Source organism: Arvicanthis niloticus, chromosome X (genome assembly GCF_011762505.2).
Source record: "Arvicanthis niloticus isolate mArvNil1 chromosome X, mArvNil1.pat.X, whole genome shotgun sequence".
In the NCBI taxonomy this organism is placed as follows: Eukaryota; Metazoa; Chordata; class Mammalia; order Rodentia; family Muridae; genus Arvicanthis; species Arvicanthis niloticus.
The window spans coordinates 128,839,069-128,852,762 of record NC_047679.1 but is presented as its reverse complement, the minus strand read 5'-3'; the positions used below and the strand labels follow the sequence as shown (position 1 = coordinate 128,852,762).

General features: G+C 42.1%; 1 protein-coding gene across 1 annotated transcript in view; it reads left to right on the top strand.

Annotated features, from left to right (window-relative positions):
• The window catches only part of Tex28 (testis expressed 28), a 42,376-nt gene that overhangs the window by 7,855 nt on the left and 20,827 nt on the right, over window positions 1-13,694 (top strand). The window contains exon 4 of the mRNA XM_034486342.2: window positions 12,941-13,665. Within this exon, the coding sequence (XP_034342233.1) occupies window positions 12,941-13,665 (725 nt within the window). The remainder of the gene's footprint in view (window positions 1-12,940; window positions 13,666-13,694) is intronic.

Here is a 13,694-nt window from a genome sequence, read left to right as displayed (position 1 = left end):
TCCCTCCCTATGTGCTCCCAGGCTGGTGGTTTAGACCCTGGGGGGGCTCTGGTTGTTTGGTATTGTTGCTCTCCTCATGGGGCCACAAACCCTTTCTGCTCCTTCAGTCTTCTTTCTAAGTTCTCCATTGGGAAACCCTTGATCATATAAGTGGTTAACTGTGAGCATCGTCCTCTGAATGTGTTAGTCTTTGGCAGACCTCTAAGTAGACAGCTATATCACATTCTTGACAGCATGCACTTCCAGCCATCCACATCAGTGTCTAGCTTAGGTGACTGTACATGGGATGAATACCCAGGTGGAATGGTCTCCTGATGGCTCCTCCTTCAGTTTCTGTCCCACGTTTTGTTTCCATATTTGCTCCCTTGAGTATTTTTGTTACTTGTTCTAAGTAGAACTGAGGCATCCCCTCTTGGTCTTCCTTGTTCATGAGCTTCATGTGGTCTGCGGGTTGAGTCTTCGCTATTCCAAGCTTTTGGGCTAACATCCGCTTAACAGTGAGTAAATACCATGTGTGTTCTTTTGTGATTGGGTTAACTCACTCAGGATGATAATTTCTAGATCCATCCATTTACCTAAAAATTTCTCGAATTCATTATTTTTAATAGCTGAGTAATACTCCATTGTGTAGATGTACCACATTTTTTTTGTATCCATTCCTCTGTCGAGGGACATCTTGGTTCTTTCCAGCTTCTGGCTATTATAAATAAGGCTGCTATGAACATAGTGGAGCATATGATGTCCTTATTATATGTTGGAGCATCCTCTGGGTATATCCCCAGGAGTGGTATAGCTGGATCCTTAGGTAATGCTATGTCCAGTTTTCTGAGGAACCGCCAGACTGATTTCCAGAGTGGTTGTACCAGCTTGCAATCCCACCAACAATGAAGGAGTGTTCCTCTTTCTCCACATCCTCAGCAGCATCTACTATCACCTGAGTTTTTGATGTTAGCCATTCTGATTGGTGTGAGGTAGTAACTCAGGGTTGTTTTGATTTGCATTTCCCTGATGACTAAGGATGTTGAGCATTTCTTAAGGTGCTTCTCAGCCATTCGAGTTTCCTCTGTTGAGAATTCTTTGTTTAGCTCTGTACCCCATTTTTTAAAAACTATTTATTTATTATATGTAAGTACACTGTCGCTGTCTTCAGACACCCCATAAGAGGGCATCAGATCTTATTACAGATGGTTGTGAGCCACCATGTGGTTGCTGGGATTTGAACTCATGACCTCCGGAAGAGCAGTCAGTGCTCTTAACCACTGAGCCATCTCACCAGCCCTGTACCCCATTTTTAATAGGGTTATATGGTTGTCTGCAGTATAATTTCTTGAGTTCTTTGTATATCTTGGATATTAGCCCTCTATCAGATGTAGGATTGGTTAAGATCTTTTCCCAATCTGTTGGTTACCGTTTTGTCTTATTGACAATGTCCTTTGCCTTACAGAAGCTTTGCAAGTTTATGAGGTCCCATTTGTCAATTCTTGATCTTAGAGCATAAGCCATTGGTGTTCTGTTCAGGAACTTTTCCCCTGTGCCTAGGTATTCAAGGGTCTTTCCCACCTTCTCTTCTATTAGTTTCAGTGTATCTCGTTTTAAGTGAAGGTCTTTTATCCACTTGGGTTTGAGCTTTGTACAAGGAGATATGAATGGATCGATTTGCATCCTTTTACATGTTGACCTCCAGTTGAACCAGCACCATTTGCTGAAAATGCTGTCCTTTTTCCACTGGATGGTTTTAGCTCCTTTGTCAAAGATCAAGTGACCATAGGTATGTGGGCTCATTTCTGGATCTTCAATTCTATTCCATTGATCTTCCTGCCTGTCTCTGTACCAATACCATGCAGTTTTTATTACTATTGCCCTGTAGTATAGTTTGAGGTCAGGGATGGTGATTCCCCCAGAAGTTCTTTTGTTGTTGAGAATAGCTCTTGCTATCCTGGGTTTTTTGTTGTTCCAAATAAATTTGCAAATTGCTCTTTCTATCTCTATGAAAAATTGATTTGGAAATTTGATGGGGATTGCATTGAATCTATAGACTGTTTTTGGCAAGATGGCCATTTTTACTAAATTAATCCTGCCAATCCAGGAGCATGAGAGATCTTTCCATCTTCTGAGATCTTCGATTTCTTTCTTCAGAGACTTGAAGTTCTTGTCATACAGATCTTTCACTCGCTTGGTTAGATTCACTCCAAGATATTTTATATTATTTGTAACTATTGTGAAGGGTGTCATTTCCCTAATTTCTTCCTCAGCCTGTTTGTCTTTTGAGTAGAGGAAGGCTACTGATTTGTTTGAGTTGATTTTATATCGAGCCACTTTACTGAACTTGTTTATCAGGTTTAGGAGTTCTCTGGTGGAAGTTTTAGGGTCACATTAGTATACTATCATATCATCTGGAAATAGTGAAATTTTGACTTCTTCCTTTCCTATTTGTATTCCTTTTACTTCCTTTTGTTGTCTAATTGCTCTAGCTAAGACTTCCAGTCCTATATTGAATAGGTAAGGTGAGAGTGGGCAGCCTTGTCTAGTCCCTGATCTTAGTGGGATTGCTTCAGGTTTCTCTCCATTTAGCTTGATGTTGGCTACTGGCTTGTTGTATATTGCTTTTACTATGTTTAGGTATGGGCCTTGAATTCCTAATCTTTCCAAGACTTTTAACATGAAGGGATGTTGAATTTTTCAAATGCTTTCTCAGCATCTAGTGAGGTGATCCATATGTTTTTTTTTTCTTTGAGTTATTTATGTAGTGGATTGCATTGATGGGTTTCTGAATATGGAACCATCCCTGCATTCCTGGGATAAAGCCTACTTGATCATGGTGGATGATTGCTTTGATATGTTGTTAGATTCAGTTTCCGAGAATTTTATTGAGTATTTTTTGCATCAATACTCATAAGAGGGACTGGTCTGTAGTTCTTTTTCTTTGTTGGGTCTTTGTGAGGCTTAGGTATGAGCGTAATTGTAGCTTCATAGAACGAATTGGGTATTGTTCCTTCTGTTTCTATTCTGTGGAATAGTTTGAAGAGAATTGGTATTAGGTCTTCCTGGAAGGTCTGATAGAATTCTGCACTAAAACCATCTGGCCCTGGACTTTTTTTGGTGGGGAGATTTTTAATGATTGCTTCTATTACTTTAGGGGTTGTGCGACTGTTTAGATGGTTTATCTGCTCCTTGTTTAACTTTGGTACCTGGTATCTATCTAGAAAATTGTTCAGTCCATCCAGATTTTCCAATTTTGTTGAGTATAGGCCTTTGTAGTAGGATCTGATGATTTTTTAAAAAATGTCCTCTGTTTCTGTTGTTATGTCTCCTTTTTCAGTTCTGATTTTATTAATTTGAGTACTGTCTCTGTGCCCTTTGGTTAGTCTGGCTAAGGGTTTGTCTATCTTGTTGATTTTCTCAAAGAACCAGCTCCTGGTTTTGTTGATATTTTGTATAGTTCTTTCTGTTTCAACTTGGTTGATTTCAGCCCTGAGTTTGATTATTTCCTGCCATCTACTCCTCTTGTGTATATTAGCTTCTTTTTGTTCTAAGGCTTTCAGGTTTTGCTGTCAAGTTGTTAATGTATGCTCTTTCCAATTTCTTTTTGTGAGCACTTAGTGCTATGAATTTTCCTCTTAGTACTGCTTTCATGGAGTCCCACAAATTTTGATATGATGTGTCCTCATTTTCATCTAAATCTAAAAATTCTTTAATTTCTTCCTTGACCAAGTTATCATTGAGTAGAGAGCATTGTTCAGTTTCCACGTGTATGTGGGCTTTCCATTGTTTTTGTCCATGTCAAAGATGAGTCTTAGTCCATGGTGGTCTGATAGGGTACAAGGGATTATTTCAATCTTTTTGTATCTGTTGAGGCCTGTTTTGTGACCAATTATATGGTCTATTTTGGAGAAGGTACCATGAGGTGCTGAGAAAAAGGTATATTCTTTTGCTTTAGGACGAAATGTTCTATAGATGTCAGTTAAGTCCAATTGGTTCATAACTTCTGTTAGTTTCATTGTGTCTCCATGATCTGTCCATAGCTGAGAGTGGGGTGTTGAAATCTTCCACTATTATTGTGTGAGGTGCAATGTATGCTTTAAGCTTTAGTAAAGTTTCTTTTATGTATGTGGGTGCCCTTGCATTTGGAGCATAGATGTTCAGAATTGCAAGTTCCTCTTGGTACATTTTTCCTTTGATGAATATGAAGTGTCCTTCTTTATCTTTTTTTATTACTTTTGGTTGAATATTGATTTTATTTGATATTAGAATCACTATTCCAGCTTGTTTCTTGGGGCCATTTGCTTGGAAGATTGTTTTCCAACCTTTTACTCTGAGGTAGTGTCTGTCTTTGTCACAGAGGTGCGTTTCCTGTATGCAGCAAAATTTTGGGTCCTGTTTATGTATCCAATCTGATAGTCTATGTCTTATTATTGGAGAATTGAGTCCATTGATATTAAGAGATATTAAGGAAAAATGAATGTTGTTTCCTGTTATTTTTGTTATTGGCAGTGGAGTTACGTTTGTATAGCTACCTTCTTTAGGGTTGTTGGAAGATTACTTTCTTGCTTTTTCTAGGTTGTAGTTTCCCTCCTTGTGTTGGAGTTTTCCACCAATTACCCTTTGAAGTGCTGGATTTGTGGTAAGATATTGTGTAAATTTGGATTTGTCATGGAATATTTTGGTTTCTCCATCAATATTGATTGAGAGTTTTGCTGGGTATAGTAGTCTGGGCTGGCATTTGTGTTCTCTTAGGGCTTGTATGATATCAGTCCAGGATCTTCTGGCTTTTATAGTCTCTGGTGAGAAGTCTGGTGTAATTCTTATAGGTCTGCCTTTATATGTTACTTTGCCTTTTCCCCTCACTGCTTTTAGTATCTTCTCTTTGTTTTGTATATTTGATGTTTTGATTATTATGTGGCGGGAGGTATTTCTTTTTTGGTCTAGTCTGTTTGGGGTTCTGTAGGCTTCTTGTATATTTAAGGACATCTATTTCTTTAGATTAGGGAAGTTTTCCTCTATAGTTTTGTTGAAGAGATTTACTGGCCCTTTAAGTTGGGAGTCTTCACCTTCATCTATACCTATTATCCTTAGGTTTGGTCTTCTCATTGTGTCCTGGATTTCCTGGATGTTTTGTGTTAGGAGCTTTTTACATTTCACATTTTCTTTGACAGTTGTGTCTATGTTTTCCATGGTATCTTCTGTGCATGAGATTCTCTCTTCTATCTCTTGTATTCTGTTGGTGATGCTTGTGTCTATGACTCCTGATCTTTTTCCTAGGTTTTCTACCTCCAGGGTAGTCTCCCTTTGAGATTTCTTTATTGTTTCTACTTCAATTTTTAGATCCTGGACGGTTTTGTGTAATTTCTTCACCTGTTTGGTTGTGTTTTCTTGCATTTCTTTAAGGGCTTCTATCTGTTTACCTGTGTTCTCCTCAATTCTTTGAGAGTGTTGTTTATGTCCTTTTTAAAGTTCTCCATCATCATCATGAGAAGTGATTTTAATTCTGAGTTCTGCTTTTCTGGTGTGATGTGGTGTTCAGGACTTGTTATGGTGGGGGAACTGGGTTCTGGTGATGCCAAGTAACTTTGGTTTCTGTTGTTTACATTCTTATGCTTGCCTTTTGCCATTTGGTTAGCTGTAGTGCTACTCGCACTCACTGGTTCTGACTGGAATCTGCCTTTCCAGTTATCTTGGTTGTGTCAGAACTCCTCAGGGTCCAGATGACTCTATGATCCTGAGCTCTAGCTGCTCTGGGTACAGTGGCTCCTCTACGATATTTCAGGATATGGTATCTCCACGGTAGTAGACCAGCTAGGTGTTTGCTGCTCTGAATGTAGTTGCTCCTCTAGGATGTTTCAGGATATGGTGTCCCCTGCTCTGCAGCTCTGCAGTCCTTGACCTCTCTTGGGTACCTCTGCAGCTCTGTGGTCTGTGACCTCCCTAGGGTGCCTCCGGACTCAGTTTCCAGAAGGGAGCAGATTGGCTGGGAGACTGCTCCAGCCACTGGTATCCGGGCCAGGGGCGGAAGCTTCTTTCTCTTTTTTAAAAAGTAATTTTTTTTTTACTTCCTTTACATACCACACACTACTTCCATCCCAGTCACCTCCTCCCATAATTATCCCCCTCCCCCTATAGGCAGGTGGGGGACCTCCTGGATATACCCTGTCCCTTCAAGTTTCTGCCAGGCTAGGTGCTTCCTCTCCCACTGAGTCTAGATAAGGCAGCCCAGCTAGAAGTATAGCCCCCATTCCAGTTGTTTGAGACCTACCTGAAGACCAAGCTGCACATCTACTACAGGTGAGGATGGAGGCTTAGGTCCCATGTATGTTCTTTGGTTTTTGATTCAGACTCTGAGAGCCCCAAGGGTCCAGGTTAGTTGACTGCAGGTCTTCCTGTGGAGTTTCTATCCCCTTCTGGGCCTTTATTCCTTTCTCCTATATCTTCCATAAGAGTCCCCAAGCTCCATCTACTGTTTGGAAGTGGGTATCTGCATCTGTCTGAGTCAGCTGCTGGGTGGAACCTCTCAGAGGATAACTTGCTCCTGTCTGCAAGCATAGTAGAGTATCATTAATAGTGTCAGGGATTGGTTCTTGTCCATGGGATGGGTCTCAAGTTGTACGAGTTATTGGTTGGCTATTCCTCAGTCTCTGCTCCATACCCCATCCCTGCATTTCTGGTAGGCAATATAAATTTTGGGTCAAAAGTTTTGTGGATGGGTTGGTGTCTCAATTGCTCCACTGGGGTTCTGGCTACAGGAGGTAGCCTCTTCAGATTCCATATCGCCAATGTAGTTAGTCACAGCTAAGGTCACCCCACTTGATTCATTGGTGCCTCCCTTATCCCAGGTCTCTGTCTCTTCCTGGAGATGTCCCCCCCCTCCTCACCCCTGTCAGTTGCAGATTTCCATTCATTTTCATGGCCATCTGGCCATTTCTCCTCTCCTTTCCCACGCCTGATCCTGAATACCCCCCCCCATTCTCCTCCTCATCCCCCTTCCTCTCAGTTCCTTCCCTCCATCTGCCTCTTATGACTATTTTATCTCCCCTTCTAAGTGAGATTCAAGCTTCTTCACTTGGGTCTACTTTCTTGTTTAGCTTTTTTAGGTCTGTGGGTACAGCATAGTTATCCTATTTTATGGCTAATATCCACTTATAAATCAGTACATACCATGCATGTCCTTTTGGGACTGGGTTACCTCACTCAGGATGATATTCTCAACTTCTACTCATTTGCCTTCAAAATCCATGATGCCTTTGTTTTTAGTAGCTGAATAATATTTCATTTAATTTCATTCAAAATTACATTTTCTTTATCCATTCTTCAGTTGAGGGACTCCTAGGTTGTTTTCAGTTTCTGGCTATTACAAATTAAGCTGCTATGAACATAATTGAGCAAGTGTCTTTGTGGGATGTTGGATTATCTTTTGGGTATATGCCTAGGAGTGGTATAGCTGGGTCTTGAGGTAGGACTATTTCATTTTCTGAGAAAGCACCAAATTGATTTCCAAAGTATTTATACAAATTTGCACTTCCACCAAAGTATTTATACAAATGGAGGAGTGTTCCCCTTGGTCTACAACCTCGACAGCATGTGCTATCTCTAGAGATTTTGATCATAGCCATTTCTGATGGGTATAAGATGAAATAGTTGTTTTGAGTTGCATTTCCCTGATGACTAAGGACTTTAAACATTTCTTTAAGTGCTTCTTGGCCATTCGTGATTCCTTTGTTGAGAATTCTGTTTAGTTCTGTATCCCATTTTTTAATTGGGTTATTTGGGTTGTTGGTGTCTAAATTCTTGAGTTCTTTGTAAACTTTGGATATTAGCTCTCTGTCAGATGTAGGGTTGGTGAAGATCCTTTCCCAATCTGTGAGCTGATGTGTTGTCCTTTTAACAATGTCCTTTGCCTTATAGAAGCATTTCAGTTGCATGAGTTCCCATTTATCAATTGTTGATCTTAGAGCCTGAGTCATCGGTGTTCTCTTCAGGAACTAATCTCCTGTACCAATGACTTTGAGGGTATCTCCCACTTTCTCTTCTATGAAATTTACTGTATCCTGTTTAGTATTGAGGTTCTTGATCCACTTGGACTTGAATTTTGTGCAGATCCCATTTCTTTCTTTTTTTCTTTAATAGTATATTTTTTATTTTTATATTTTTATTGGTTATTTTATTTATTTACATTTCAAATGTTGTCTCCCTTCCCAGTCTCCCCTCCACAACCCCCCTTTTCCATCCCATTCCCCTCCCCTTTGTCTCTAAGTGGGTGCTTTTTACCCACCTACCAACTCCCACCTCACTGCTCTAGTGTCCCCCTACCATGGGGCATCAGGCCTCCACAGGACCAAGGGCCTCCCCTCCCATTGATGCCAGATAAGGCAGTCCTCTACTACATATGTAGCTGGAGCCATGGACCCATCCATGTATACTCTTTGGTTGGTGGTTTAGTCCCTGGGAGCTCTGGCTGGGGGTATCCGGTTAGTTGATATTGTTGTTCTTCCTATGGGGTTGCAAACCCCTTCAGCTCCTTCAGTCCTTGCCTTAACTCTTCCGATGGGGTCCCCACACTCAGTCTGATGGTTGGCTGTGAGAATCTATCTGTATTAGTCAGGTGCTTGGCAGAGCTTCTCAGCTATACCAGGCTCTTATCAGCATGCACTTCTTGGCATCAACAATAGTGTCAGGTTTGGTGTCTGCACATGGAATGGATTCCAAGGTGGGGTGGTCTCTGAATGGCCTTTCCTTCAGTCTCTGTTCCATTTTTTGTCCCAGTCTTTCCTTTGGACAGGAACAATTAAAAATTTTGAGATGCCTGGGTGTTCCCATCCCTTAACTGGGGGCCGTGCCTATCTACTGAAGGTGGTCTCTACAAGTTCTATTTCCCCTTTGTTGGGTATTTTGGCTAATGTCAACCCTGTTGGGTCCTGGGAACCTCTCACTTCCCTGACATCTGGGATTTTCTAGTGGCTACCCCCAGTTCCCCACTTCCCCACCCTCACTGTAACATATTTCTATTAATTTCCTGACCCTCTGGACTTCTCTCCTGTTTCTCCCCATAGCTGATCCTGCCCCCCCTTTTTTCCTCTCCCTCTTCTCTCCTTTCCAGGTCCTTCCCTTCCTCTACCTCCCATGATTATTTTGTTTCCGGTTCTAAGTAGGATTGAAGCATCAACACTTTGGTCTTCCTTCTTGTCAAGCTTCATATGGTCTGTGAGTGGGTATTCTGAGCTTTTGGACTAACATCTACTTATCAGTGAATACATACCATGTGTGTCCTTTTGTGTCTGGGTTACCTCACTCAGGATGATATTTTCTAGTCCCAGCATCCAGCCTGCAAATTTATTTCTTCCTTCCTTCCTTCCTTCCTTCCTTCCTTCCTTCCTTCCTTCCTTCCTTTCTTTCCTTCTTTCTTTTCTTCTTCTTCTTTCTTCTTCCTTCTTCCTTCTTCCTTCTTCTTCTTTGGCTTTTTGAGACAGGGTTTCTCTGGCTATCCTGGAACTCACTCTGTAGACCAGGCTGGCCTTGAACTCAGAAATCTGCCTGCCTCTGCCTCCCAAGTGTTGGGATTAAAGGTGTGCATCACAACTGCCCAGTGCAGCCTGCAAATTTTATGAAGTCATTGTTTTTAATAGCTGAGTAATACTTCATTGTGTAAATGTACCACATTTTCTGTATCCATTCCTCTGTTGAAGGACATCTGGGTTCTTTCCAGCTTCTGGCTATTATAAATAAGGCTGCTATGAACATACTGGAGCATGTGTTCTTGTTATATGTTGGAGCATCTTCTGGGTATATGCCAGGAGTGGTATAGCTGGGTCCTCAGGTAGTACTATGTCCAATTTTCTGAGGAACCTCCAGACTGATTTTCAGAGTGGTTATACCAGCTTGCAGTCCCACCAACAATGGAGGAGTGTTCCTCTTTCAACACATCCTCAACAGCACCTGCTATCACCTGAGTTTTTGATCTTAGCCATTCTGACTGGTGTGAGGTGGTATCTCAGGGTCATTTTGATTTGCATTTCCCTGATGACTAAGGATGCTGAACATTTCTTTAGGTGCTTCTCGGCCATTGGAGTTTCCTCAGTTGAGAATTCTTTGTTTAGCTCTGTACCCCATTTTTAATAGAGTTATTTGGTTGTCTGGAGTCTAACTTCTTGAGTTCTTTGTATATATTGAATATTAGCCCTCTATCGGATGTAGGATTGGTAATGATCTTGTCCCAATCTTTTGGTTGCCTTTTTGTCCTATTGACAGTGTCCTTTGCCTTACAGAAGCTTTGCAATTTTATGATGTCCCATTGGACATAGCATTACCTGAGGACCCAGCTATACCACTCCTGGGCATATACCCAGAAGATGCTCCAACATATAACAAGGACATATGCTCCACTATGTTCATAGCAGCCTTATTTATAATAGCCAGAAGCTGGAAAGAACCCAGAGGAATGGATATAGAAAATGTGGTACATTTACACAATGGAGTATTACTCAGCTATTAAAAACAATGAATTTGAGAAATTCTTAGGTAAATGGATGGAACTAGAAAATATCATCCGGAGTGAGTTAACCCAATCACAAAAGAACACACATGGTGTTTATTCACTGATAAGTGGATATTAGCCCAAAGGCTTGAAATAGCCAAGATTCAACTCACAGACCACATGAAGCTCATGAAGAAGGAAGACCAAGTGTGGATGCCACAGTCCTACTTAGAAGGAGTAACAAAATACTCAAGGGAGCAAATATGGAGACAAAGTGTGGGACAGAAACTGAAGGAGGGGTCGTCTGGAGACCATTCCACCTGGGTATCCATCCCATGTACAATCACCAAAGGTAGACGCTGATGTGGATGTCAGGAAGTACATACTGACAGGAGCCTGATATAGCTATCTCCTTAGAGGTCTGCCAGAGTCTGACATATTCAGATGCAGATGCTCACAGCTAACCATTGATCTGATCAAGGGGTTGGTTCTCAATGGAGGAGTTAGAGAGAAGACTAAAGGAGCTGAAAGGGTTTGTGGCCCCATGAGGAGAGCAACAATACCACCAACCAGAGCTCCCCCGGGTCTAAACCACCAGCCTGGGAGCACATAGGGAGTGACCCATGACTCCATCTGTATATGTAGGGGAGGATGGCCTTGTGGGGCATAGGTGGAAGAGGAGATCCTTGGTCCCACAAAGGATCACCGAGTGGTTGGAACACCAAGTGTGTGGGGGAATTTGAGGGTGGAGAGATGGGAGTGGGGGGGGTAGGTGGGGGCACATCCTCATAGAAGCAGGAGAAGGGGGGATAGGATAGGGGATTCCTGGGTGGTGGGGGGAATGGGGTAAGGGGATAAAATCTGAAATGTAAATATAATATCCAATAAAAATATGTAGGCATAATTTTTGGAATAAAATTAAAAGCATAAAAAAAGAAAGGTTCTGTGGAGCAACTTCCATCTGTGTTGTCTGGAAATCAGCACTTCAATTCACAGGTCAGCAGCAGCTGCTGCTTGATCCATTCACAAACACTTCACAGATACCAAGTCCAGCTTGATAGAGTTGGGACAGCAGACAGGAATCAGCAGCGGTGGCACTACCTAGCAGAGACAGCCAGGCCTCTGCCTAGGCACAAGTCAGCAGGAGGTACCCAGAGGGATGCCAAGTCAGCTGTGACTCTCTCAGCAAAGCAAATTGGATCAGCAAAGATGAGGAACCAACAAGCTTTGCACAGCTAACTCTATAAGCAAGCCTAGGTCAGCCTCCGTCACTATCCATCAAGTCCTATTTATACCCTCCAAACATCATGTGTCCTCCATGGGTCTTACCATGTGTCTTGCTTCAGCATGTGTGTTTGTCTTAGCTGTCATTACTCTATCAATCAGCCCGAGTCCTCAGAAGTGGCAAGAAATTGCAGCACGCCACCAGAAGTATTTTGGTGTGTTTCTCTCTGTGGAGTCCTGACAAATGGAGCTCAACTATGCAATGTAAGGTGGACCAATACATGTGTGTTGTTAGCAAAGAATCCTTCATCATGTGTCCTTTCATGTGCTTGCTCTAGCAGAACATCCTTTTTCTTGTGTCTGCTTCAGCTAAGCGGTCCTTCATGAGTCTGCCTTAGCCTTTTACCTGTGTCCACTTCAGGAAAACACTCCTTCATATGTTTGCTCCAACAAAATACTTTCTAACACAACTGACTTTCCAAAGAACCCTTAAGTTTCTACTTCACTTATGCTACTTATGACTAGGCTTTGCCTTTATAGTTTGTCACCTATGTAGACATCCCTATACAAAATTATACTTATTTTTGCATGCTCTTAAAATTTATCCAAACAGAACCAGATACCATGTGAGGTCTTCTGTTTGGTTTCTTCTGTTCACCAATATGCTTGTAAGATTCCTTCATATGCCTCAATGTTGTGGTTTACTTCCTTTGTTGGATAGTAGTGCATTGCCCTCAGGTGACTCCCTGCCTACCTTGTCTCATTAATGCTCAGTAAATAATGTATGGGACAAATGATTTAATGAATGAATAAACCTGTTAGCATAGACATTTCTCTACCTACCTCTTCTCCTATCTCTCAGAAATAGCATTACAGAAAGCCACATAGATTAATGGCAATAAGTTTACTGCTACTTTATAAGAACCACCCCTAATAAATTAGAATTCTTGGAATAGATACTAGGTAGAGAGATTTAAGGGCAGATAAGGCTGATGTAGACATCAGTTTATACCCATCTGAGATTTGTAGTAGGAAACTGGCAAGGAGTAGGTGTTGAAAAGGAGGAAGTTGGGGCCCAGAAAATGAACCCCACCTTCCCACAGTCTGCATTGGGCCCATTGTGAATACACAAATCATGTATACATTACTATCTATGCACACAAGTATGTTTCTGAAGTGTCTCCATACATGTTCAAATCTTCTATTTGAAGCTCACAGAGCACCTGTTGTATGTTTTCTTGTTTCCCAATACAGGTGGAAAGTACCAAGAGCTCAAGTGCAACCCTCCCCCCCAACATGCCCTCCTACAGGTCTCTGTCTTCCTCCCGTGAGGATTGCCCTAGCAGTCACACTAGCTTCTCAGATGGCGAGCTTGCCCGGAATGTGAGAGAAGGTGTCAAGCATCGAATCTTTTACCTCTCAGAGCAGCTAAGAGTGGAGAAGGCCAGTAGGGATGAAAATACCATGAGCTACCTCAAGCTGGTATCCAAAGCTGACCGGCACCAGGCCCCACACATCCGGAAGGCCTTTGAGAGGGTGAACCAGCGCACTTCTGCCACTATTGCTCACATAGAACGAAAACTCTATCAGTGTCATCAGCAGCTGAAAGAGCTGGAAGTGGGTTACAGTCCCACAAGCTCGGTGCTGAAAGTGGGCAGTGGCATAGACAGCCATAAGCAGCCAGGTGGGAAGGTTTCACATTCCAAGTTGTCCAAGCCAGGTGGGGAAGATAGCCTGCCCATCAACGTTGATAGGTCCTCTACTCTAGAGAGTCACTTGTCAGGCATGCAGCAGAGGAAATTCTCAGACAAAAAGTATGTGGCCCAGCAACAAAAGCTGCTTTTGCAGAAGATGAAGGAAGAATTGACAGAAGCCAAGAAGGTCCATGCTAGCCTTCAGGCCTCCCATCAAAGCATCAAGGAAAGTCATATGATTGATGTGCGGAGGATACTGGAGTCACTCCAGGAAAAGAAAACCAGGTAAGGAAAGCCCCTGTTTACATTTGGTT